The 26,668-nt window shown below is 34.2% G+C and overlaps 4 protein-coding genes across 5 annotated transcripts; 2 read left to right on the forward strand and 2 right to left on the reverse strand.

The window, feature by feature from the left end:
- Nucleotides 1-631: 631 nt before the first annotated feature.
- LOC110690588 (origin of replication complex subunit 6-like) lies at nt 632-4,013 on the reverse strand. The gene is made up of 10 exons (XM_021867448.1): nt 3,403-4,013; nt 3,266-3,312; nt 3,075-3,179; nt 2,912-2,992; nt 2,486-2,597; nt 2,318-2,380; nt 2,140-2,227; nt 1,981-2,051; nt 1,085-1,184; nt 632-991 (listed from the first exon to the last, which is right to left on the reverse strand). The coding sequence occupies exons 1-10, from the start codon at nt 3,520-3,522 to the stop codon at nt 912-914; spliced, it is 867 nt and encodes a 288-aa protein (XP_021723140.1). The 5' UTR covers nt 3,523-4,013; the 3' UTR covers nt 632-911.
- A 1,334-nt stretch (nt 4,014-5,347) lies between these two features.
- Nucleotides 5,348-6,558, forward strand: LOC110690399 (acidic leucine-rich nuclear phosphoprotein 32 family member B-like). The gene is made up of 2 exons (XM_021867216.1): nt 5,348-5,468; nt 5,848-6,558. Exons 1-2 carry the CDS (start codon nt 5,425-5,427, stop codon nt 6,203-6,205), a joined length of 402 nt encoding a protein of 133 aa, XP_021722908.1. The 5' UTR covers nt 5,348-5,424; the 3' UTR covers nt 6,206-6,558.
- A 98-nt stretch (nt 6,559-6,656) lies between these two features.
- Nucleotides 6,657-13,141, reverse strand: LOC110690398 (protein HGH1 homolog). 2 transcript variants are annotated; one of them, XM_021867214.1, is made up of 9 exons: nt 12,985-13,141; nt 11,859-11,981; nt 11,017-11,214; nt 10,593-10,671; nt 9,465-9,610; nt 8,791-8,904; nt 7,982-8,113; nt 7,030-7,143; nt 6,657-6,921 (listed from the first exon to the last, which is right to left on the reverse strand). In XM_021867214.1, the coding sequence occupies exons 1-9, from the start codon at nt 13,036-13,038 to the stop codon at nt 6,895-6,897; spliced, it is 987 nt and encodes a 328-aa protein (XP_021722906.1). In that variant the 5' UTR covers nt 13,039-13,141; the 3' UTR covers nt 6,657-6,894. The 2 variants fall into 2 exon arrangements, with proteins under 2 accessions (XP_021722906.1, XP_021722907.1); XM_021867215.1 differs by lacking the exon at nt 10,593-10,671 and having other exon boundaries at nt 11,037-11,214.
- Nucleotides 13,142-16,572: 3,431 nt separating this feature from the next.
- LOC110690400 (UDP-rhamnose/UDP-galactose transporter 6) lies at nt 16,573-24,988 on the forward strand. Its single transcript, XM_021867218.1, has 7 exons — nt 16,573-16,650; nt 16,862-16,923; nt 18,952-19,188; nt 19,856-20,040; nt 20,145-20,345; nt 23,649-23,810; nt 24,391-24,988. Exons 3-7 carry the CDS (start codon nt 19,059-19,061, stop codon nt 24,706-24,708), a joined length of 996 nt encoding a protein of 331 aa, XP_021722910.1. The 5' UTR covers nt 16,573-16,650; nt 16,862-16,923; nt 18,952-19,058; the 3' UTR covers nt 24,709-24,988.
- Nucleotides 24,989-26,668: the final 1,680 nt, after the last annotated feature.

The following is a 26,668-nucleotide window of genomic DNA, read 5'->3' on the forward strand; positions in this document are numbered from 1 at the left end:
ATCGTGTCCCACTTTTTAGGAAATTTCCATTTTCCATGTATTGTTATATCTACTAAACAAATATTTATGTTACACTATAATTCGCACATGTTAGTATGTGGTATTTTTGAATACTTGTATTTACTTTGAAACAAACCTAACACAATCTCATGAAACAATTCTTTTCTTCTGTAATTCACTGAATACAATCAACATTTTCTTAAGTTAGCCGCTTGAATTTTTTTGTTTGTTGAGGGAATTGTGGATTTAATTTTTAATATCAATGTAATAACAACTCTTTAGTCTATAAGCACAACATTAAAAGAGTATTTGAGTCCAAACTAGATCTACTAATCAGATTCAGACTGCAATTGTCTGGTAGTAAAACATGATTTTCCTTGAATAAAACATGAGCTGTAATGTAATTGTTTATACTTTGGCGGTTAGTATAGTGGATTCTTTTATAAATGATATAAACCTGTGAAAAGCTCCAATATTAATGATTGAACCCTGTCAACTAGTAATAAACCCTAAATGATTTGATAACATTTCAGAATCTAGCACATGCATAACATTCACTAAAAATGGATTCACCCATAATTTCTTAATTAAATTATAGAAAACAATCTTATCTATACAGATTTATAGAAAAGAATAGAAGAACCAGATGTTGCTTAGGCTCATGTATGTTGACTGGCAGATGAATAATTTTATAATTATATCAGCTTTGTCATGTTAAATACTTAAATTTATATGTTCTGTACATTGTAACATGAAAGTTCAGCAACAATTACACCTTTTGTAGAAGTGGATGAGAAATCAGAATCATATAGCAGATAAAAACCGAATCCTCGCCTCTTCGAACAGAAAACAGGTGTTATGAGCAACTTCAAATTCTAAAATCTTGACACCGGACAAAATTGTGGACATAGCTATGTAACCTTCAAATCCTGAGTATCACGAGCTATCGTTGGAAAGTTCAAGCGGGCTTGCTTTGTCCGCTTTGTAGTAACTGAAAAGGAATGTATGAAAAAGTCAAGAAACAGAAACATCATAATTAAGCTAGATTGTTCATCTTTCATAGCATTAGAATCTGAAATCATACCCTCTTTATCATTTTTCTGGTTAATTGATGAAACCACAGTTGATTTCCACTCCTCATAATCATGTTTCTCCATTCTCTTTCGTTTCTTGTAGCTTGAAGGCTGCAAGTAATATTAACGATGAATTAGACACATTACCAGCTACTGATTTAGAAGTAATAACTTTTCCAAGGTCAACTTATTAAATTTCTACCAGATATACTGTCTGATAGCTCTGAAGCAGCCAACGTGGCATCTATTGTAAATTTAAGAGATCCATTTAGACATAATAGAGAATATTTTAGTTAACCACATTACATTAAAAGATTTGCTTTTACTAAATTGGTGAAATGTAGAAAAAAATTAATTGCTTCAGTAGTTCAGTGCATGAGTCCTTTCACATGCTCATTATGATGTTTAATACACAAAACTGTGGAAGTTAACTCAGGTAAATTAACATCCACCTAGAAAGTGTGTGTGTGTTGTTGAGGGGGGGGGGGGGGGAATTGATCAACAGAATCATGTTTTATACTTATGGAGCAGGGGACTTGGGTGAGTTTGTGGAATGCCTCAGGTGGTCTGATGAACTTATTAAAACACTTAGTACCTCTCCACAAATCCAAATAACTATTATCAGCTTGGGTTCTTGCACAATCTAATATACTATGCTAATTGGAATCGTGTACACTAGCAGTCCTTGTATTAGTACACTAGTGAAACACAATCTAATATTCTATGCTTTTTAATTGAATTCTCTCTTTGTGTCAAAGCCCATGTTGAAATATTGAGGACCCAACAAAGGCACTTGAGGTGGTGAATTTTACAGTCCAAGTAACATAGCTAGTTCGATGTGGTTAGCTCTTGACTATATCTGTAACTTGATCTATATGTAAAAAGTACAAAAATTATTCAAAAGTACCTCATTGTCCTCATCAGAGGTATATCCTCCATCATCATATCCTCTTTTTTCAGGAAACGCATCCAATAGTTCTGTTAGTGGCAAAATATCAGAGCAATTCAGTTTAGTAAACCAAAAGACAAGTACTAAGAATTATCAAAAGAATAACTGAGTTTGTACCTCGGTTCCCTTTTACTTCTTTGGGGTCTTTTTTCTCTTTCAAAACTCCAAAAACATCATGACATAGGTCCTTCATCGAATTAGAAACCTACAATTGAATCTTCAACTATTAGTACACCCAAAACAAAGCAAGTTAAAAAAAGATTTCAAGGATGTTCAAATACACAATAGTGCTTACACTAGAAAATTCTGATTCTGAAGTGCCACAAAGCTCGATCAACTTAACTTTGTCAGCTTTAAGCTGTCAAAGAAAAACAAGATACAATTAGCAACGATTGCTAAAAGAAAACCAAACGCTCACATTACACTTATAGCACTGAAATGGGCTTGAACAAGAAGTGCATACCTTATGCTTCTTAGCACATAGATAAAATGCCACTGCCATAAACACGGGTCTACTGAAATCAGTGCTACTTCGCCTACTAACTGGGAGCGAAGCAAAGAATCGGGCTTTGTACCTAATAGTAATATCAACAAAGCACCACAATTAAAACTCTCAAACACAACAATTTATACACATTTTTACACACCCTAATTTGGCAACCTATGAGAACCTCATCTACAAGCTCAACGGCAACTGATAACACAATATACCAATCAACATAAATACCAAATTTACCAATTCAACCTATTCTTGAACAAGAAAACATCCCATTGAGGCATTTTATCAAACATTTGATGGGCAAATCAATAAAGTTCATGAATCCTCAAATTCTCATTAAACCCAGCAATTGCTCATTCACACAAACAACATTTTTCTGGAAATACTTACATTTTCAATCCTTTCTGCACAAAAGGAATAATCCTAACACATCCAAATTGAATTGCCAATTCTCTCACATCCAAATTATTCCTAAACAAAATCAAATCAAATTCGTTAAACCCCAAAACATCCAATCAAATCATAGAATAAATCAAACGTAAAAGAAACCCACTTGACATCAAGAACATTCTGCAAAGAATTAAACGATCTGGTATAAGCTTTCTCTGACATCCCACTCAATTTAATCGCACTTTGCCGATCAAATATAACTTCATATCTACAAACAATCCAACCAATAAATAAGCAATCCAATTAACAAAAATCAAAATTGATTATGGGGATAATAATTGGAGGAAAACCCACTTGTTGGCGGCAATTTCTAAGCAAATGATAGCCTTGCAAATCTCACCCTGAACATTAAAAAAACTGGGTTTCAACAATCTTAAAACTTTTTAAATGATGCTAAGAAAGAAATGCGAAAATGAGGAGAAATAACATACGATGCCGAGAGCAGATGAATCGAACTTGACATCGGAGAGACGGCGGAACTCAGCAGCTTTACGAACGACAGGCTTGTTACCGGCAAGGTCTAGCTTCTTTGCTATGTTAGTGATGTCCATTGATCGATCAAATCGAATATTAATAACAAATGATAATTAGGGTTTGAATTTTGTGAAGAGGGTTGATTGTTGAAAGAGGAGAAAGAAAATGAGGAATGAGGAAGGAGGTTGAAGGAGAAGGGTAAATAGAGGTAAAGATGGCGGGAATGAAAGCATTGTCTTTTGAGTTTTGAAATTTTTAGTTGGCGGGTGTTTAGTGGCGGGAGACTACGCCAAGCTATAATAAGCCATTAAGCCTATATAAGTTGGGAGTTGGACTATGTTGTAATTTGAAAGGAGGGGGTGGTTGAGCGGGTGTCAGTTCGGGTAATCGGATCGGGTTTGATATGGTCGGGTCGGGTCGGGTAAATTTTTATAGTTGAGTTTTATTAAATTATTATGTCCACGCGAGTCCAAATCTGAATCGGATATTTTTCGAATTGGGTCGGGTGTGCTTTTGACACCCCCGTGAGCCCATGTGTCAATGGGGCAGTGGATTAGTGGGATAGGAGGAATGTTTAGAGTGCGGTTTAGACAGTAAAATTTATAATTCGTACCAAATTACTTTTTTTTACTGTTTAAAATAACGGTTTACTTTGGAATTTTGACCAAATTGTGCTTTGCTGTCTACTGTCTACATATATTTCAAAACTAAATCGCATCGCAAACTCCAATTTATAAAGATTTGTGGTTCAAACTAAAAATTGCAAACATAAGTTGTATTTATTTGTTCTATAAAAGACATGTAACAAAAATTTACCATGATCATACCATTATCGCCTTGTTTGGCAATAGTATTTAAATTAGCAGTTAGCGTTTTGATTAGGTCAAAACACTATTACTACTACTATATATATAACAGAGGTAGTATATAGTATATATTTTGTCTGATAGTGGTTCATGTAACAGAGGTAGGGTAGTGGTAAAAGGAATTATATATATTTTTAATATCTATAGTAGATAGGCTAAGTTATATGAAGTATATGTTAACAACTATTTACCAAAAACTTATACTTCTTTTAGCATTGTAGAATACTTACCGACTCACATAGTCACATTGGTTGAGAATACTATGCTTCAAGTCTTCAACATACAATTTGCATGAGTGTTCATGCTAAATATGCTATAGTTGATTGCATTAGACTTTGACTCAAAAAGTGTATCATGCCTTGGTGAATGGCTGAGAGAATCTTGTATCATGTACATTATGCTGAAGAATGAGTGTTCATAGTCTTTGTACATGTAATCCGAGGGAGTTTAAAGGCATATGCATAAATAAAGACATATCAGTGGCAATTTTGTAAATAATAACAAATTGAAAGTACTACTTAGAGGAAAAAAGATACTACTAAACATTTTCAGTAGTGCTTTTCATGCTCCCAATAGTACTAAACACCTGTCATTAATACTACTAAACGGTAACACTGGTACTATTGAGAGGTGAAAAAGTTTGTTATGTAAATTAGCTTTGCATAATTATTATGTAAATTAGCTCTGCATAATTGTTATGTAAAAAGTTTTTTTTTTTTAATTTATTTTTGGTGTTAGAGAGACACAAGGGCAGGGGTGAGAATAGATTTCAGATCTCTTGGAACCGGGAGGAAAGCACTAACCACTTGAGTTATCTCTTACTCTTTGATAAGTTGTTAGGTAGTTGAGAAATTTGTTATGATTCTCAAGTTCATGACTTATATATAATAACATACATCTAGTTTAGCATTTCATCACACAACAATATAAATACATAATCTCCCTTACTCATTTCATTTTATATATATATATATATATATATATATATATATATATATATATATATATATATATATATATATATATATATGAAAACAATGATGAAAAATTTGTTATGGTAAACAATTGAGAGCCTTAACACTGTTCTATGCTTAAGCTTGATATTGGATAACAATGACAATCCTAATTCTATTGCCCGTCATGTCTCATCCGCAAAGGTTCTCTCTCTCTCTCTTTCTATGTCTTGTTTACTACTTGTGTTACAAATTAATTCATTAGTTTATTACTAATAGTAAGTATATGTAAATTAATTCATTAATTCATATGTACTCCTCTATAATCTATATATCCCTTTTAGCATGTTGTATACTTACTTCACTATCTTTTATTATCAAGTACTGTAGATGAGTAAGGGACTAAAGAAAAAGTTTTTACATGGTTTCTAGATACTCAGTATTTCATAGCATGTTGTATCGCCAAATCGACTTTGATTTGAAACTTATCAATACTTTGTATATAATATAGTTTTAAAAACATTTACAAAATGTAACTTGTGGAGCTGTCAAGTTATTCATGAATTTTGGCAATTTTTCACAGCCTTGAGGCAGAGCTTGTCTATACACAAGATGATGACGGTGGAGACAATGATGAACATCATGAGGATGAGCATGACGATGTTGAGGATGATGAAGACACAACCGATGAGGATGCTCGACAAGATTTCGAGGATGATGGTCCCAATGAAAGCGATATTGAGGCTGAAGAAAATGACAGTAACTCAAATGATAATTGCCCTGAATATGACAAAGAAGAGGAGGTCAAGGATGAAGAGGAGGAAGGCAACGACAAAGAGGAGGAGGAGGAGGAGGAGGACGATGAAGAGGAGGAAGGCAACGATAAAGAGGTGGTGGAGGATGAAGAGGAAAAAGGCAATGACAGAGGTGGTGGAGGATGAAGAGGAAAAAGGCAACGATAAAGAGGTGGTGGAGGATGAAGAGGGGGAAGGTGACGACGAAGAGGTGGAGGAGGATGAAGAAGAGGAAGGTGATGACAAAGAGGAGGAGGAAGGCAACGACGAAGAGGAGGATGAAGACTAGGAAGATATGAAGAACGAATAGGAGGATCAGATCATCAAATGATGAAGAGTAGTACATAGATGACAACTATATGAAGGAAAGTTGCATCTGTTCAGATTAGACATTAAATGTTACTAGGAATGCCTTCTCTCGAGGTCAAATGATTAAACCCTAAACTAATTTAAGCAAGAGACCAAGACGAAAAAAAAAAAAAAAAAAAAAAAAGTTAATCTTGGGCAAATTCTGATGGTCTTGATATCACTGCGCAATATGCTACACAATTTGCTTCAGGATATATAGGGTGGAAGTGTCCTATTCAGAGTGCATAAATAAAGTATCCAAATTGCGCAATAACAAGCTTTCAAGGTAATTGAAAATATCACAACAGTTAACATGAGAGGCATCCATGAACCAATTTTCAGATCTTTCACACAATGACACGATTTCAATTTCTACAAGATCAAAAACATGTCTGAGCTTGAAAATTATAACCTATGGCGAAGTATATTATCCTTGCGAACACCACTTGAATTGACATGTCCATGTATATTGATGTTGATGTTGGCCATTATTCTGTCCCACTCGTATCAACCAACTGATAAGCAAGTGATAAAAAAAATGTAAGGTTAAGTTCAACCCCTGAAAGCGAGAGAGTGAAAGAGAAAGAAAGAAAAAAAGTTGTAGGAAGAATGTGGTGGATTACCAAGGCGCCAACTCTCTCATAGGCTTCCATAACTTTTGGATCCTCCTCATCTTCATACCCTAATTGCAAAATCCTTGGACCATTTACTGACCAAAAGGCCCTTCGACCAGCTTCCTGCAAATACAATCAGACTACAATGCTTAAAATGTTTTCCAAACATTGAGGTCTTCACTCTTCCAACAATAAAAAAAATAAGTAAAACAAAAAAAACAGTTGAAAAGAGGCAGCATATCCAATTTTATGAGATGATATATATCTGTAATGGGAACTCAGTAAAGCTAATAAAATAACACTCACTACTTACTACTGTGCCTTGTGTACCTTGAACAGTTGAACTCTTCATTTTACCTCAAGTATCCATGTCGGATCCTCAATACTGGACTACTTGTACATGAATAGGACACTTCCACCCTTTACTCTTGACCAAATTAAATAATGATTTTTTCATGAAATAGCCAAGTCACACACTGACAAACTTGGACACATATCCAAGTCAAAGCAACTTAAGCCTTGGAATAATTCGCGTTCACTAAAGAATTAGAAGGTAAATTCAGTCAAGAGAAAATGAAGGGACAGAGGACAACAGCTAGTCTTCGGGGGGCATTAAATATAATGTAAGAAAGAGCCAATGCAATTCCAAGAAAATATTATGTTGTATCCATCCACTCTCCTATTGTCCGGTTATGCTCTGCTGGGTAAAAGGGGAGAGGGGAAAGCTCATTCTATCACCTTTCTTCAGATAAGGGACTATCGATCTTACAGAAAAAATATTAAAATATTTATAAAAAAAAAAAAAAAAAAAAAAAAAAAAAAAAAAAAACATTTTTTGGTGAGTAGACAAGTGATATTACAACCTAGTGATTCATGTAGGCTAGTAAGTACTCAGTAGTTGCATAAGGTCAACATAGAAAACACAGGTTAGTATTTTTTCAGTAAAACATTTGCATTTTACCTGTAAGACAATCAGATAAATTGCCTCTAATGTCTGAACACGAATCTCAACATCAGTAACTCGATCACGCTCAATTGAGAGAGCATTTCCAAGTTCACAAGGCATCTTGGATGTGTCCTCCTGGTTATATACCTGAAGTAAAAGGCAAAATACAAGCAAATGAAACTTAAACAATTTATAAGACAAACTAAGGAAATAAACATATGCTGTACAAAGTTAAAATGAGGCAAAATCAAATACTATCTCATGAAAAGGTAAAAAATGGCCAACATACTGACCTAGACAAGCACAGGCTGAATGTATATACTGTTCTCGTCCTATATTAACCTTTCCACTTCCCTTTTTGAGAAGTCCCCGCTCCCCAAACAAAAAGCTTCTCATTGAAATTTTCAGGGTAAAGTCACTTTCTCCATAACATCAATTCTAGTCTCTATCACTATAACTTCATACTACTTTAAACGCAATTTCTTATTATTAATGCCACTTAGAGTTACTTTTAACATATCTTCTTATTATTGGTGCCACTTAGAAGTGAGAAGTTGAGTACATCTTACAGTGAGCAGTTTGGTTAACTGAAAGTGCAGAAAGTTTAATGCTAGATTCATAGCTAAACCTCTACTGTATGTGACATTTATTATAAAGAATTTTAAAGGAAGATAAAACTACTGATTAGAAGCATCAGATATTCAGATTACCCTACAGAAAAGCATCCATAAACAACAAACATAGGGAGTTTGATGCGAAGTAAATCAATGACAACAGCCTCATAAAACAAGAGATGAAATTCAACAAGCTACACCATGAGTTACCTTGTTTCCAGCAACAGGCAATAGAAGAGCCGGCCACAGAAATTCTGATGTTAACAGCAAGTTTGCCAATTGATTTTCAGCATCAAAGCAGCAATTTCGGATAGTCCCTGAGACCTGATTGCAAGAAATAAAAAATTTACTGCTGATAAATAAAAATAAAAATAAAAACTCTTTAACCTAATAGGTGTTGTCTGATCATGTTCCTTTTAACATGAACTTGTTCTACTTCTTAATTAGAGGTCCAAGCAAATTAGATGCATTCTAAAGAAAATTAAATCTTTCAGGAAACAAAAAAGATCATCAAACTAAACAAATAAACTTTGAAGAAACCTTATACATCCCATTTAGCCCCTCTGATATAATATTATAATGTAATAATAGCATTAGTAGACTAGTAGATGCCTCTATTTATAAATGTAATAATAGCATATCAGACCTGACATGAATATAGTTTCACGACTTTCCAATGTTTGTGCATCTATTATTCCATTAACTGAAAAGCAGTACTCAAATCTCTCAATTACAGGGAGATGCTTTGAAACTGGAGTCTCAATCTTAAGCATTTTCAATATTATCCAGCTATAAGATATAAAAAGACTTAATTAAAGCACCAAGTAGACGAAAGCATGAAGTCATCAACAAAGAGATAAAACACTCAAATTTGTTTAACATACCCCCCTTTTCCGTAGTAAACTGGTCGAGTCAAATTGCATAATTATCTGCTTTAAAAGTCCACGTTTGGGATCCAACAAAATTTTCCTTCCTGCTTCTTTCTTTGAAATGTTCACAAGTATAGAGCCAACATGCTCAAATGGATCATCTAATAACACATGCAGCACAACAGAGATGTCAGATGCCAACAATGGGGAAAACATACACAGCAAAACAGATAAAAAGCACAAAAAGAAATAAGTGATGAGGAGAAAGAGAATCAAGAAGAAATCTTAACACAAGAAATTTGAAATTATTTTAATGCAGAATAATTTTTGGATTTTGTTACTTTAGGCATCAAAGGAGATAATCATTTCATTAAAACATCATTTGTCCATTTGAGTAAAATTACCATTTTTACTCCATGTAAGTAATGAGATAGTAATGTCTTAATAGTAATGAGATATTACTAATAACAAAAGTATTAGACGATCATTATCAGTTATCACTCATCACATCGTAATAGTAATGTAATCATAGTAATGAGATATCACTGGCTGGTTTTTGGATATTAATGTAACCAACTACTACTTCAACAAACAAGTTCAGCTCAAAAGGTACTTACAAAGGAAGGAGTATACTGCAAAAATTTTAGAAATGTTTTGCTCCGATTAGAAATGAGATTATACGATTAGATTTTAACATAACATAAACTTTATAGTTATGGGATATGTTAATGACTTATGTAGATCAAATATTGTGGGCATTGCTATTCTTCTTGAAACCTGTTAAAAAATTCATTGTTCAGTTTATACCCTTCACATGCCTAGTTTGCTGTGTTTGTCATTCTTTTACTTATATCCAGTTTACGTCTGCAAGATCATTCATGCAAACTCACATGCACGCACACAACCTAGTAATTTAAACTTTGTCCCACTCTTACTAATAGAGTAGTCTTCAACAGTATTCGGAAATTTTATTGGTTATATAGAATGGACATGTTTAGTTGGTGATCTACTCATTGGGCAAGATCAAACTTCTATACTCTGAAGAGACAAGGATAAGATTTATTGCTCCATGCTAACTCTTTGCTAAAATTGATAACTGTGTGAATAAAAATTAATATCCAGCTTCAAGCTAATCAAACAAACCTTTGCTCCCATCAGGAGATCTACAAAACGACCTCACAAGCTTCATCACATAAAGCCCCTGCACTTTCTCATCTTCAACCTGTAAGCAAGCAAAGCATTATCATAAAGATCCTCACCCACCAAAAGAGCGACAAAACCAAAACCCATCATGTCCAAAGAAATAGGACAAAGTGCTGAAATCTCAAATCCTCGCCCACCAAAGGAGCAATAAAACTAAAACCCGTCTTCTCCACAAAATAAAATAAAATATAAATATTGAGGCTTTTCATAAATTGAGCTAGGAAGTTTCGGACCGTTCAGAAATTCAATCAAAGTAAGAGATACCAAGAAACATGTGAGACAATTTAAATGTGCTCTTAATCTATTATAGATCATGAATTGAAATTAAACATTGGTGACAACAGCATAAATTAACTCAAAGCACCTGAAGTAAGGAAGCAATACCAGCATCCAGCTGAGTAAGATTTACTAGAAGCATAACCAGCAATCTTCGAATAGCAGATTCAGGCTTATATAAGAGGTCCATGGCTTTCTTAACCATTCCTATAGATACCATCTGGCCTGCCAGATCTAAATTCTGTGATAAATTTACAAGTGATTCTGCAGCAGGTTCTGATACTTCCTGCAATTAGAATAATAGTAAGCCTCATACATACACAGTACTGTATGACTAATTTCACTGCAAATTATTGTTTACAACACAGTTAATGACTTATTGTGAGACACTGTTATAAGAAACTATGCTTTACCTATTATACAAACAAAATACATAGCTTTCATATAGAAGCACAGAACATTAAGCCCAATAAACAGAATGTAACTAAGAAACAATATAAGATGCCCATGAGCCCATTGAAACAATATACCAATGACTGGGGCAGCAAATAAGATACCATTGTTTACCAAAGCTGACAAACTGGACTATTCACATTTCCCAGCCATTTTTATTCTTTCTTTTATTTGTTGAGTTAATTACACTATGATTATGTGTCTTCATAACCCTCCATAAATAACTCAACAATCATTAACAATGACCATGTATACCCTTATATAGAGGATAACATGAACAATTTAGTATTTCAGAAGTGGACTCATGCTCTAGATTTTAGAATTTGGTCAATTCTTCAATATAATCTTCTAAGCAACTTGAGAGTTATCTTCCATTTCTCCATTTTAGCTATTCACAATAAACCGAGAATGCTTTAGTTCCAAGAGGACTAAATCAAAAGGTTGAAGTCTTAGAGTCAAGGGAGAAGTTGACTTCACCTTTGGATCCCCCAAAAGGTCAGATAGTTTTTGCAGAACCACTTTGGAATACTGGGCAAGGGACTTTATTCCATCTTCAGACCCAGTTAAGCTACGAACAATGTCCACAGCGGCCCTTTTCACCTGCATATTTTTTAACAGGTCCTTAGAAGCCACACAAAATAATATTGGAAACACTGAGAACATATTTAAAGTTAATAACAAAACAGCAACATTAAAGGCCCCTCAATGGTTTCCAAAGATAATTCCTTGAAATTCAATTGCAAGTTAAAGTTATATGCTCAAGTTCAACTGTTCATATTCAACAACTAATTATATGTTCATGCTAATTCCACCTCTATCCCAAAATTATATCCTGGTTGATGTTGGCTTTGCAATCCCAAGAGAGCGTAAAGTATCTGAATCAAAACTCAGGTGCCTGTCGACTCGTGAGGTACTTTACACAAGTGCCAAAAAGATCAAACTTTCGACATTTGCAAGATTTATTGCCTCTTACAACATTTCCTTGCAGCCTGTTGCACACCAATGTAGCTTCAAATTACCTGCTCAAACCTCCCTAATACTCCCCTTATTCATTTACTGCCATATATTTTAATAAGAAAGGTTTTCGACATCGGCCTGAGTACTTGCCTAGTTGCTTCTATATAAACCCCAAAACCTACTATGGTTTCCACCTTATGGTTATTGGTGTATATGGAGCCACCATGGGCAATGATGTAGACAGGATTCGATCCCAAATCCTTGGCACCACTCCCATATGCTTAAAAATTAACTAAGCTACCTCGCTTGCACCTGAGTCAAACCATTCTAGTATAGTAGTATGCAAACAATTAAAGGGTTTTTCACTACTAGATTTTTCTCACATATATATATAACATGACAGCCAAATCCGAAGACTTCTTGACAGCCTTTAGATATAAAAAAAAAAAAAAAAAAAAAAAAAAAAAAAAAAAAAAAACTATTTTATTACAATTCTATATTGTAGAAGATTGTAGCTGATTAATTTAACAAAAGGGTACATCCAAATATACAAAATAGATTGATTTTCGCTAGATAGTTTGTTGAATAAAGTTTGATTGAAGAAAAAAAATGAAAGAAAAAACAAGGTTTTGGTTGAGAAACTTACTGGAGGAGAAGGGGCAGATAAAAAATCCAGCAATTCTTCAAGCTCCGTCGCCATTGATAAGTCTTTAGAGCTCGCCGCAACCAAGAATTAACCAGTACAGTAGTACTTACGACTTACGAGTCTGAGAGAGCAAAAGAGTTGACACTTTAAAGAAAGGGAAGTTATATACCTATTTGGTAGGGGTGTTTATAAATCGGTTCGGATCGAAAAATCGGACCGGACTATCTTGGATCAGACCGAATCGACTAACGATTTTCGGGTCTTGAAATTACATTTTGTGATTTTCTGTCCGGTTCAGTCCAAAATCCCACATATTTTTAGGTGCACACTCATGCACCTAGAAATAGGTGTAACAACAGCACAATATGAACATTAGCTTTTGAAAAAATGAAAATTTGCTTTCTTCTCCTCTATTTTTCTCCTTCGTTTTTTATTTTCTCTCTCCTCTGTTTTTTCCCCTTTTTTACACTTTTTTTTATTGAATTTGTTTCTTACAACATGAAATTAGTTATTAAGTATGAATTTTTTTGTGAACTTCGATTTTGTGCTTTAATTTCAATTGATTAAGGTTTATATGAATCTTTGAATTCACAAATTATACTCTGTTTTTTCTCCTTCCTTCTTTAATTCCTTTTACCTCTGTTTTTTTTTTCTATTTTTCTTGTTTTGTTTTGATTTAACAATTGAATCTGTTCCTTACAATATGGAATTGGTTTTTTATCTGATTTTTTGATTTCATATGAATTGATTTTTTTTTTTAGCTTTGATCAATTTCATATGTGTTTCATCTTATTTTCTTCATTTTTTTTATCAATGAACATAATCATGCAAAATATGAACATATGCATAGGTTCTTTAAATATGCGTAAAAAAATATGAACATATGCTATTAAGAAAGAGAACATATGCATAAACAGACTTAATCAGTATATTTATGAACAATAAATATTTACTATGAATATTTACATTATGAACATATAAAATATTATTATGAATATAAGGCATTTAATTATGAACATAAAAAAAATTAAAGAAATAAAAAATAAATATGATTATGAAACATATGCATCATACGTATTCAAAATATGAACATATGCATTGGTCCATTTTTTAATGCGTATGGTCCATTTTTTAATGCGTATGAACATAATTAAGCATTTCAGAAGGTGAACATATACATAAGAAATATGAACATATGGATTTAGAAAGTGAATATATGCATTTCAGAAAGTTTACAAAAGGATTCAGTATATGAACATAAGAATTCAAAATATGAACATATGCATTTCAAAATGTGAACATAAGGTACCTGTTTGATTTCACTATTTTTTTTTTTGACAATTCCAATAAAAAATTTCGAACAATAGAGTATCGAACAATATTCAAACAAAATTAAGTGATAATGATATAAATTCAAACAAAATTGAGTGAAATTTACATAAAATTGCCTTTTTTTTAGGGAGGATCATTTTGATTTTGCATCTTTTCTCTAATGTCCATTGATGTTTTTGCAGTTTTTTAAGTGAGATAAAATGAAATAGAGGAGAGAGAAAGTGAAAAAGAGGAGAGAGAAAATCATATAGAAGAAGAAGAGTTTTGAGTTTGGAAGTGACGTTACATTTATTGGGTGTGGGTGAGTGTATTGGGTGTGGGTGTGTGTATTGCAGTTTTTATGTTTTTCTAGTTTTAGGGCTTTTTTTAATTGGGTTATGTGTAATTGGGTTTTTGGGCTGTGTTATTACACCTATCTAAGTGCACAAGGGTGCACCTTAGACTAATTGCCAAAACCCTCTAAAAAATAGTAGGTGGGGTGGGCTAGTAGGGTTTTGGGTGTTGGGAAGGTGGGTTGTGGTGAATTATCAATCATCCCACTTTCTCTCTCCTCCATTTAATCACATACCCTTTATTTTACTAATCAAGTTTTAGGGTCTGTTGTGATTAACTGAACTGAACTAAATTATTGGAGTTGAACTGAACTGAATATTTTATGAGAGAAGGAAATTAAGATAAGAACTGAACTGAACTTATTGGAGTTGAATTGAACTGAACTGAACATAAACTGAAGAAAACATGCCCTTACTCCACCGTAATTTAAAAATGCTACACTTGAAAATTTACACTATTTATATACTCCGTATTACCTTTAACTTGATTTTTATTTACTAATGTATAATATACAGATTTAATCATGTAATATGTTGTTCACAACTGTTTCATGTATTTTTGTGATTTCCCTAGGGACACTGGTCACGCGCGCTCTTCGGATAGACGGCCCGGACACCTACAAAACACGAATATCCCGTTACTAGAATATCCGCCTCCAACGTTTAAGTTAATAACCGAATATCGGAAAAGCTAGGGAGAGAAAGTAGAGAGAAGCTGAAGTTTTTTAATGCTCTATTGAATGTTATGTCACAATCCACCCCCTATCATAAAATGTTTGGGGTATTTATAGGGGTGAGGAATTGTGCATTTTTAGGGTTGTTGCCCTAATATTCTGCACTCTAATTGGCGGCGCAATAAGGAGAGGACACGTGTCCTAGGGGCGCCATTTTGCGGCTTTCTCAGGATTTGGGCCTCCTGATATAAGGAGACCCTTTTCTCTCTTTTTCAGGTGCTCTTTGCAGGGCTTGCATACATGTCATCTTCCTATAGTGACACGTGTCGCCATTTATTAGGCCATGTGTCACTATGGGATTGGTCCACGCTTTGGGGTAATTTTTACACTAAACAACAATGTTTACATAAAAAAGTTTACCATAAAATTTTTACAAATATTTAATTAAACATATTAATGGCAAAGTTTTGCCTTGACAAATGTACAAAGCTGCCAACCCAAATGTAACATTTATTAAGCAAAAAAACCCCAAAGGGACGGAGGTAACGATTCGAGTCTGACTTCGTAATTATAATCTGACTCCGAGTCAGAGGAAGGTCGGAGTCAATCGGATCCTACAAAAAATCCAACTTCAATAAATGTCTGATTCCGATGGATTGGAGATTTAGGTGTGGGTTGTGGTGACAGTGGTGTGGGTTGCAAAAACCCAAATAGCCCAATTTCTCAAAGTATATTGAATAAGCAGGGAATTTTTTTTAGAGTCGGGTCGGATCGGAGTCGAGGCCGAATATTAAATTCTGGATCAGAGTCTAGAGCCTCGAAGTCGGAGTCAGATTTAGCCTCAACTTCCTCTAAGGCCGAAGTCGAATTTAGCATAATCCGCTCTAAATCCGACCTATTGTCATCGCCAGTCAAGGGGAATACTAGTTTTTGTATTGAGACATTGTTGCAAATAAAAAGTTTGGAGTTCTCGGTAACATTTGTACTCCACAGTAGATTCAATTCACGAAACCAAAAGTATTCTTCCTCCGATCTTGCCAATGCACAAATGTAACCATTAATATCTTTAGTTATCGATAATGAAAATTTATGAAAAATTGATATTTTGAAAATATATATCATGACGAATGTAACAAAATCCGACATGATTATAATTTTTATTATGTATAAAGTATAAAATAGGGTAGAAAAGTATATAAATAGTGTTAAAATAAAAATGTGTCAAGTAAAAAAAACGAAATTAATATATACTCGTATTAAAAGTGGTACAACCAACCAAAGCCTCCATCCAGCGAAGAAAAGAAGACTCAGTGACCAGTGTCGACTTCGTACGAAATATCATTCGTTCTTTATTTACACTTTCTCTCTCCTCTTTCCTTCTTACTCCATTGCTCTCTGTGAAACTGTGAATTTACACACAGAATTTCCAGAGATTAATTATTCTATAAATTCGAGATCGATCAATCAAATCCCTGATTCGATCAATTCATTTATTATTTCCGACATTTCCCTTGATTGATTTTCATTCCTTTGTCACAGATCTACAGAGTTCACTCTTAATTACTACGGAGTATTGCAGTTTGCACTTCACAAAATTTAAGGTTTGTTTTTGCTTACAATTCCTTTTGGTTTCTGGGTTCAACTGTATGATATATTTATTATATTGTGCAATCATGAATTTTGTTTTGGGCTTTGTTAATTGATGATTTACTTTTTCTGGGTTTTTTTTTTGTTTTTTTGGAATTATTGTTTGTAATTTTAGTTGTATCAGTGATTTTTAGTGCAAAAATGTCAAAGATTTAAGCTTGTTTGATGTGGATTGTGCATTGTGATGATTATGTGCAATTGAGCGGTTTTTGTTTGGAGTTTTTAATTGGTGATTTACTTTATCTGGGAAAGTTTCTGGTGATTTAATGAAGTAAGTTTGAGAATTGTTATTGGGGATTTGTGGAGCAAAAATTTGGAAAATTTGAACTTGTTTTTAATGGGCATTTGTCTTACTCTTTTGGAAGATCAAGGTTCAGTAGATTGATAGGGTTACTAAGTTTCGAGTTATATGATGCAACTCGGCTTAAAAATGGTTGATTTTGATGTTTACATTACTCTAGGAGTATTGGGATGTTAATTATACGGTGATCCTTCTACTTGAGTGGTGGATGAAGATTTGATTGTTGTATTTCTATATGTGTAGGCAAGAGTTGGATTGGGTTATATGTAATCTGGATCTTAACTTCCGAAGTACTTTTTTGTTCAATGGGCTGTAAAGAAACTCAATTGTCTAGTTTTGTGTCTAGTCGCACCAAAAAAGGTGAAAAAAGCTTTAGCCATGGGCCTCTTAAAGGAAAATCGTTGCTGAATACATATCGAGAATTTTATACATCTTGTCAAATCTAGTTAGGATGACTTGATCATTTATCTTTCAACCATGGCCTCTTCTAGGTATGTTAATGGGAGGTGTAGAGTTTAACTGGCTTTGGGAATTTTACTTTAGGCTTGAGTTAGAATGATGGTTGATGAGAGAGTTATTTTTAGCTAAGTTGGTTTTAGAGAACCTGTCGACATGGAAATGTATTAGATCTTCATTTTACGCAATCTATGTTGTGATGCACCTTACTGGTAACCTCGTAACATAGACCCTTTGCTGTCACATGATAATTATGTTGGTGCAAGGTAAAACTTTATTAAATTACATAAATAAGACTTTTAGTGTGGTATGTAATCACTAGACTTAGTCATTCATTTGTGATTCTTCAATTATTTCCTTTTTAAATATTGGACATCTACTTTATACACATATTGCTGTTGAACATGGATCCTGACTTCTGTATTGGTTGGCTGTTTATAGCTACTTGGAGACAAAATAACAATTTAGTTTGAACAATGAACTAATTTAACTGTGACATATCTTTAAAACGTTGTTGGATTCACTTTTAATGTATAAAATTCGGAAATATACTTTTTAAATATTACCTTTTTTTTTTTCCTTTATTTGGCATTTTGTTTTTATGTTGAGTTGTAATATCACCACTTTGTTGTATCTATTTCTGTAGAGGGATTTGAGGAGAGGTCAAGGTTTTAGAGTTATGCTCAGCTTTTCTGTGTCTCTTGCTATCATTATCATTACTTTAAGGGATTTCTTTGACACCAAAAACTAGGGAATTGTATTAAGTTTCCAGATAATGATTCGTATCTCTATGTAGTTATGTAGCATTCATTTAATGCACCAGGAGTAGACTTTTAGCTGATGAATTTTGTGTGGCACAGTTCCACAGTAAATTATTATGAGACTGAGATCCTTTTTTCTTATATTTAAGGGTGACCTATATTATATTTTTCTATTGGGGTAACTTTTGATGTCTTTCAACAAATTAGATTGAGAAGGTCTAACACACTGTCTATTCCTTTTAGTTCTTTAAATTTGTTCTTATCTGTTGACAACCCCCACTTTGGATTCAACTTAAGGGACAAATCTAGTAAACGAGCAGTACTAACACCAATAGTAAGAGTAGTATACTAGTAGTTAAGCTTTTTGGTATTGTAGAAAGAATAGTTTGGTGATGCCTGATGCTATTATTGGTAGTATATTATATGCCACTTTCCAATTTTAATATGTATTTTGCTCTTTGCAGAGATGTTGTGGTAAAGCATAAGGACTTGCTTCTGTACTAGAAATGGTGTGTATCGTATAACTAAAGTCAAAGACTGAGCATTTGTTTTGTTCAAGAATTAAGAAGAAATGGCTCCAAGTTCCAAGGCAGAGAAGAAAGCAGCTGTTGATGCATCTGCTTGGATGTTCAATGTCGTCACATCAGTGGGAATTATTATTGTCAATAAAGCTCTGATGGCCACTTATGGGTTTAGTTTTGGTAACTATCCTTAAGCATAATATTTTGCTCTACAATATTACTCATTACTTGTATCATTAATTTATAAGTACAATTCTTGGAAATAAAATCATAATTGATCACAGATGAGGTTAAAATCCACTTTGTTGCACAATGCTTGACTAGTTTGCAGGGAAGTCACCATTTGACACTTTATCCATGTTAAACACAGACATTATCTATGCAAATTTATGTTTAAGAATAATTACTTTATATATTCCCTTTAGGCTCTATGATGTTTTACTTCTTCCACGCCATGCTCCATTGCTCCCTTGCTATTGGATTCCTTATCCATCAGTCTTACTAATTGTTTATGGACTGAAAGGTTGCTGTCATTAGAAGGAAAATGGAAAGTAATGAATTATCCATGCTCCCTTCAGTCCTTCACTTTACCTTTAAAAGGGTTGGTGATGGAAAAGGCAGAGAAGTTGGGAACAGAATTTGCAAAGCATGAATTTAGACCTTAATAGTATGGCATTTATTATGGGCTAGCGCCTGACAATTTTATAATGTGTTCCAATGTATTTTTCAGGTTTTAGATAAGTTTGATCTTCCACATACTTCATATGACATGCTTGCTAAATTTCTTTTTAATGTTTGAGATTTAATCATTAGTCTGAAAGATTAAATCTTTCATTTAATGTTGCAGCTACTACATTGACGGGATTGCACTTTACTGCCACAACTATAATGACACTCGTTCTCAGATGGCTTGGATATATTCAACCCTCTCATTTGCCACTGCCAGATCTGCTGAGATTTGTTTTATTTGCTAATTTTTCAATTGTGGGCATGAATGTTAGTCTTATGTGGAACTCAGTAGGATTTTATCAGGTGAATTTTGGTTGCTCTTAGTTTTGTCTTGCTTATAAAGCTGATGTTGTCAGTTTCTGTAACTGTTATGCCATTTCTAAGAAGGAACTTTTACCTTTTCTCAGATTGCTAAATTGAGTATGATTCCTGTATCCTGCCTGTTGGAGATTGTGCTCGATAAAGTTCGATACTCCAGAGATACGAAGCTCAGCATAGGACTTGTTCTTGTAGGTGTTGGTGTATGCACAGTTACTGATGTCAGTGTAAATACCAAAGGTTTTATTGCTGCTTTGGTTGCAGTTTGGAGCACTTCTCTGCAGCAATATGTAAGTTTTGGGGTTCTTATCTATTTTCCAGTAAGCTCTACTTTAAGATTACATGAAGGAAAAGGGATTTGATAGATATTTACTTTATTACCACTGTAATTCTTGTACTTGTTTTATTGTGTGTGTTGCATCTAATTGATATTTATGTCTTAGGCAGCCTTTTCAGCATTCCTTTATGCAGAATTTAGGAAATGATTGCTTATCTTAGAATTTAGGCGTTTTTGTGTGCATTAGAGGGATTTAAGTAGAACAAGAATGATGAAGAAAGCCTCTTAGTGTTAGAATGAAATGTAATTAGATATCTCAGTAGGTGGCACTCTGTTTTAACTAGCTCATTTGGTGTTCATTGACACAAGCCCTGTTTTTTTATTCAATGCCCCCTCTGTTGATGCCTTGTCATGTTTTAATATTGGACTTTTGTTCAATTTTTTTGATCCATTAGAATACATTGTACCTTAATGTATTATGACATGCAAATCAAAAACAAAAGATATTGACCGGCATTGCTATCTATGCTTGTGAGGACCTTTAGTTCCCATACTTTGTTAATGTTGAAAATTTCATTTTCATAGGTAGCTAGCTATGGATAAAGAAAATCTTTTGCATTTTAGATGAACATAAGTGATGTTTGATTGGTATGGAAAACAGGAAAAGTTTTAGAGGAGGGAAATAAAGAACTACTAGTCAGCCAAAGTGAGGGTTTAAGGGGAGATTGACTTTAATTAGGGAAATAGAGTAAAGGGGAGCATTAATGATGAGAGGTGCATTCATACCAGTATACCACCATACCCCCTTATTATGGTTGTTAAATTCAAGATTATCTTATGGATTATAGTCTTAGAGGGATTACTCTCCGAATGGTAAGCAGCTAGAATCGAGGGATACAACCTATGATCTTGGTTTTTTTTACCCCACCTATTAATAATGGATGTTTAAATTTTGACTTGAATATTGACATTGGTGTCTGTATATTCGAGATGGGTCTATTGTTATTTGCATAATTGTGCGTAGGTTTTATTTTGGTGTTAAAGGGTTTTTGATGAAGTTTGGGATCTCTTTCTCCCCTCCTCAGTCCTCCCTAGGTCCTAGCACTCTCTCTATGATTATGCTTGTACAGTAAGTGGTAAAGGAAGCAGAAAATTTGGTGGATAGGGTTTTATGTGTGCTCTTGCTGTCAAAAACGCAAGATTGAGGTCCCACTAATTTATGATGACAGATTCATAATGTCCAAGAAGTTAATGCTTCTTCTGTTCTTTATTAATCGCAACGTTGCACTTATAACATTTGTATCTTAAATTATACTTTAGTAAAATATATAAAAGTTGATATTTTGAAAGTATTTCGCATATTCCAAGACAAATCTAAGAAGATCCTACATGATTATATTTTTTCCAACATATAAATCACAAAAGATGATAAAAATGTGTGTGTGACTAGTGTAAAATTCTAGACACTGCAATAAAAAAAGAATAGAGGAAGTACACATGTACCCTGAATTTGATGCATTTTAATTTTTTATCAGGGAAAAAATAGGTGGAATGTTACAAGTTGGGAGAGGTGGAAATTTTCTAACCCCCCTCCCCCCAAAAAAAAAAAACCTTTTTTGTTTTGTAGAAGAATATACTTTTATAAAAAAAATACTGTACATACTTTTTTTTTTTTTTTTTTTTTGGTTTTTGTTTTATAAAATCTATATTATCTTTAGATTGTCTAGTCCCTTTATCCATCCTATTAAGTATAGATCATTCTTGAAATCTTACAATTTAAAGATTGCACTTATGTTCATGTATGCACTTAATCACACATCTTTGCATCTGGTAAGGAAGTGGAAGGATGTATAATGGAGAATTTAAAAGAAGGGCCAAAGATGACTTGGATAGAGAGAGTTAAGTATAATAAAATAAAGTGGGTTTGTAAGAGCATGTAGCACTACATAGAACAGATGAAGAGGATATGTGTGGATGACCACTAGATAAACTCATAGTTCTTGAAGCTCACTCCATTGGGACTAAGGCTTTGGTTTTATGTTTCTCTTTTTTTCCCTTCTGATCCTTATCCTTGGCGTCAAACCTCAAGTTCCAAGTTACATAGCATATTAATGATCTCTAGAGTAAATATTTTACAAATATAACTGAATTAAATTAGGTTCTCAGCTTTTACTTGTTAATTCTGAGTAAAGTGAGTATGATTGGAAGATTTTGCTAAATCAGAATCTAGCATGTCGTTTGTTTATCAGTTTCCTATCCTTGTCTGTTCCATTCTTTCCCCCTATTTTATGTAGTGTTTCTTCTTATTTATCTAACAAATTTTCAATGATGAAAAAATGGAGGATAAGTTTCAATGCTGATCTCATGTGAGTCCTGTCATACGATTCATCATATCTTCTTTTGTTTTGGTGTATCAATGCCAGTTGAGTATGACTTTTAGAATGCTTTCTTCTTCTTGATTGAATTACTTCAGCTCAAAAAAATAAAAAATAAATTACCATCGTGTTATAGTGGTTTTAGCCTTTTATTCCTCTTGAAGAACTGAAGTCACTATGTGTTCATTGCCATAAGTTAAAGAGAAGAGGTTTTCCATCTGAAATGAGACAGTTTTAAGAGTTTCAGTAGGATTGTTGAAAGCTATGGATGTGCGCCCCCCCTCTCCTTGGCCCTTTTCCTCTGGAATAACATTTAGCCTTTATCCTTTCACCTTCCTCTACTTTACTCATCAGCAGATCTGCTATGACATCAAGATTCAGCACCCTCCTCAATTGATTCTATAAAATGTGACCATCTTTGACCCGCCTGCAACTGACCCTGATCCAACCCGCACAATAACCAGGTCTAGTTTCAATAATCAACCTATATTGTAGATATTTTTCTGTTAAAGAGTTTGGACATGTATGATAGTCTACACTAATCTTTTGCCAGTCCGCAAATATAAGCTAGGTGAGTGTTCTCTAATGAGGGAAAATATTAGATGGTTTGTTCATCTCTTCTTGTTTTTCATGCATCAGCTTATTCTTTATATTTGCAAGTTTGCAACATATTTTTGGTAGAAATGAAGTGGAACTTGGAACTTTGAATATATTAACTGGTTGCAAATAAGATTGGGCCCTCTCCCCACTTTCCATCTCGAGGCAATTAAAGGAGGAAAACAATAAGAGGAAACGCTTCTAGCTGAACTAGGTGTTTGATAACCATTGAAATGTGCTTAAAATCTTTGCGCCCCCCTTACGATTTCTGGTTGCTGCAACATAGTGGTTGTGAGCTTATAAACTGTTTTGCTTTGTCTGATTATTGTTGTCTTATGTTGCAGTATGTACATCATCTTCAAAAGAAGTATTCGCTGAGTTCTTTCAATCTGCTTGGTCATACTGCACCAGTACAGGCTGGATCCCTGCTTTTACTGGGTCCATTCGTTGACTATTGGTTGACAAATAAGAGAATTGATGCGTTCAACTACACTTTACCATCTGTGGTAAGGATAATAATCCCTTTATAGTCCAGTCATGGCTCCCTTTTTGGTTTGAAACTTGCTCGGTGCCTTGATTTTCTATATGCAGTGTCCACTGTTGGTGTGTTTGACTTGAACCTACAGCTTTCAAGTGTGAGATACAGTTGATTCTTCTCCCCTTTTGGGCATACTTTGCTTGTCTTTGAATAACTGAAGAAAATTTGAAGCCCAAAGCATGCCTAGTTTTTAATTTTGAATGTCATTAGTATTAGACGACCTGATAGTTTGACTCGCACATGATTACCAAATTTTGAAAACAATATACGTGATATTGATTTGTTATTTATAATAAAGTAATTGACTTTTGACCCAAACTGTTCCAAAACTGAACTAAATGACTTATCACCTGATTATGACCATAATCTGATGTGTTTGACCAAAATGTTTGCCACCACTAATTTGTTTCTAGCTTGTCAATTTGGTTATTTTACAATCACAATTGTCTCCCCGAATAAAGATGATGAGAAGCCATGTTGCTAGTTTGATTACTCCACATAATTTCATATGTTTCTCTGGCTAATGATATTCTCCTTTGTCTTCACAGGTCTTTATAACTCTCTCATGCACAATTGCTATTGGGACCAACCTTAGCCAATTTATCTGCATCGGCAGATTCACAGCTGTATCTTTCCAAGTTCTCGGCCACATGAAGACAATCCTTGTCTTGATTCTTGGCTTCATCTTCTTTGGAAAAGAGGGTCTGAATTTACATGTGGTCGTGGGTATGATCATAGCTGTAGCAGGGATGATCTGGTATGGCAATGCCTCCTCAAAACCCGGTGGTAAAGAACGTCGAAGTCTTTCGTTGCCTAAGCAGCAAAAGAGTGGAACCGATTCTACAGATCTTGATGGAAAGGTCTAACCATTTTTGCCCTTTTACTTTTACCCACCCACACTCACAGTGGAACAATTACATTAGACGAACTTCAGGGATTCTTATTGATATACTTCGTATATGATATGAGATGTAGATTTCAAGTAGACCTTAAATTGTCCCGTGATTAGATTTTTCTTAGTAATTTTACACCCTTTTATTTTTGCTTTTGAGTTTCATTATCACATATTTAAATGATTTTATTTTGAACTACAGTGTCAGATTTAAGAGAACAGGTTAATTGATTGTTGTCGTAATTTATTATAAATACTAGTTATTCTTTTACATCTCTTTATGCCAGCTTTTGCATATTATACGAGTGATTAGTTCATGCCTTCATCTCTGTTTTATAAGCGAATGAAGAAATGTCATAATATCATGTGTCACCAGTCTCAAGAGTTTAAAGTTATGTTCATGAACATGCTTATTTATAAGAACTCCAAAAAATTGTTGAATAGCCATTATTGATTTGCACACTATTATTAGTATAAATTAGTTGGTTTATTTCGTCAAAAAAAAAATAGTTGGTTTATCGATTAAAATGCTAGACTATTTATTTAGGATTGATTATTATTATGAATTTTGAGATGTACACAAAAGTTTAAAGATAGTTATAAGAAAGTTCATTTATAAGAAAAGCTTGTGTATGAACTCGAATCGATTACGAACCTCCTACATGGCTACAGGAATTGAGGTTGCCTAAGTTAAATGAAGATGAACAAAGTAAAATATATACAACTATCTAAAATCCACAAGCCCAACCTCTAAATATAGGCAGTACGGTCCATGGTAACCCCCCATAAAAGAGGACAGATTATATGATCAACACTCAAACACTGAGTTATATGATCCACACTGCATGCCCATAAAAGAGGACAGATTTTAAGGCTACATATTCTGTTCCACCCTTCAGACTTTGTACTAACAGAACTTAAGAATCTAGTCAGTCGTGCCAACAGTACATTCAATTAAATCACAGGTTAGTACTTTTTTTTTTGACAGAGGTGAAAAATAACTCATAAACTACCCATGAGATCTACGGCTAGTCGCCAGTTCATGGGCTTTTGATACATTCGATCTCTGCACCTTAATACTGAAGACAAAATCCCTCTTCATAGATTGTTGTATGATATCCTTGGCTACACTCTTGAGCTCCTCCGCTGCCGTATTGGGGCTTTGAATAGCTTTGATAGCAACTACTGAGTCCGATTTAAGGATGACATTACCATACTCTTCTGGGGTCTCCTTAAGAGCTTTCCATATTGCTAGGAGTTCCGCTTGATTCGAGTTTATGGCGAAAATCCTGGAAGAATTCTGGAGATGACTTGTTGAGGACTCTGAGACCCAAGCTATAGCTGCTTCCCAATGTGTTGTGTCTTTTCTCTTTCTCCTTTTCCATGCCGCATCCACACATACGGAGATAAAGGCCTTATTAGAGGGCCTTCCCATTCTCCAATATACCATCAAGTGCTTTCCTATAGAATTAGTTGGAGATGAGGTAAGCTGCTTGTCTTGGAACTCTGTTGCACGTTTCCATCTTTGGGCATGTGACTGTATTGAATCCATGATCAGAGATGGATTAATACTCATGCCCCTAAAAATTATGTCATTTATGTGATTCCATATTGCCCATAGGGTTGCTACAAACAAAGTAAGTTGATGGTTATGACTTGACTTATCCTGCATGAAGAAGCTTACAAAGTTTGCTACCCAATCCCTGCATGAGAGAAAAAAAAGGGTTAGTTGAGGAAATGCCTAGCAAGGAGGCTTTCCATACTCTCTGTGAAACTTCACAAAATCTGAAAATGTGGTTCATAGATTCTTGGCCTGAATTGCAGAAAGGGCATGATTCTGTGGTGATGATCCCTCTTCTGCTCAAATTATCCCTGGTTGGGATTATGTTTTGGCAGATCTTCCAAATAAACAGCTTCCATTTTGAGAGCAGGTT

This window comes from Chenopodium quinoa, unplaced genomic scaffold, assembly GCF_001683475.1.
Source record: "Chenopodium quinoa cultivar QQ74 unplaced genomic scaffold, ASM168347v1, whole genome shotgun sequence".
In the NCBI taxonomy this organism is placed as follows: Eukaryota; Viridiplantae; Streptophyta; class Magnoliopsida; order Caryophyllales; family Amaranthaceae; genus Chenopodium; species Chenopodium quinoa.

Excerpts from the sequence above, each read along its gene's own strand:
- LOC110690588 (XM_021867448.1), bottom strand. The coding sequence starts at position 3,522 with ATGGACATCACTAACATAGCAAAGAAGCTAGACCTTGCCGGTAACAAG. Across the intron at positions 2,993-3,074 it reads CAGAATGTTCTTGATGTCAA|GAATAATTTGGATGTGAGAG; the intron begins GTGGGTTTCTTT and ends GATTTTGTTTAG. Across the intron at positions 1,185-1,980 it reads CCTCTGATGAGGACAATGAG|CCTTCAAGCTACAAGAAACG; the intron begins GTACTTTTGAAT and ends TATTACTTGCAG.
- LOC110690399 (XM_021867216.1), top strand. The coding sequence starts at position 5,425 with ATGACAATCCTAATTCTATTGCCCGTCATGTCTCATCCGCAAAG. Across the intron at positions 5,469-5,847 it reads GTCATGTCTCATCCGCAAAG|CCTTGAGGCAGAGCTTGTCT; the intron begins GTTCTCTCTCTC and ends AATTTTTCACAG.
- LOC110690398 (XM_021867214.1), bottom strand. The coding sequence starts at position 13,038 with ATGGCGACGGAGCTTGAAGAATTGCTGGATTTTTTATCTGCCCCTTCT. Across the intron at positions 11,982-12,984 it reads TATCTGCCCCTTCTCCTCCA|GTGAAAAGGGCCGCTGTGGA; the intron begins GTAAGTTTCTCA and ends AAAAATATGCAG. Across the intron at positions 8,905-9,464 it reads GTTTACTACGGAAAAGGGGG|GTCTCAGGGACTATCCGAAA; the intron begins GTATGTTAAACA and ends TCTTGCAATCAG.
- LOC110690400 (XM_021867218.1), top strand. The coding sequence starts at position 19,059 with ATGGCTCCAAGTTCCAAGGCAGAGAAGAAAGCAGCTGTTGATGCATCT. Across the intron at positions 20,041-20,144 it reads ACTCAGTAGGATTTTATCAG|ATTGCTAAATTGAGTATGAT; the intron begins GTGAATTTTGGT and ends ACCTTTTCTCAG. Across the intron at positions 23,811-24,390 it reads ACTACACTTTACCATCTGTG|GTCTTTATAACTCTCTCATG; the intron begins GTAAGGATAATA and ends TTGTCTTCACAG.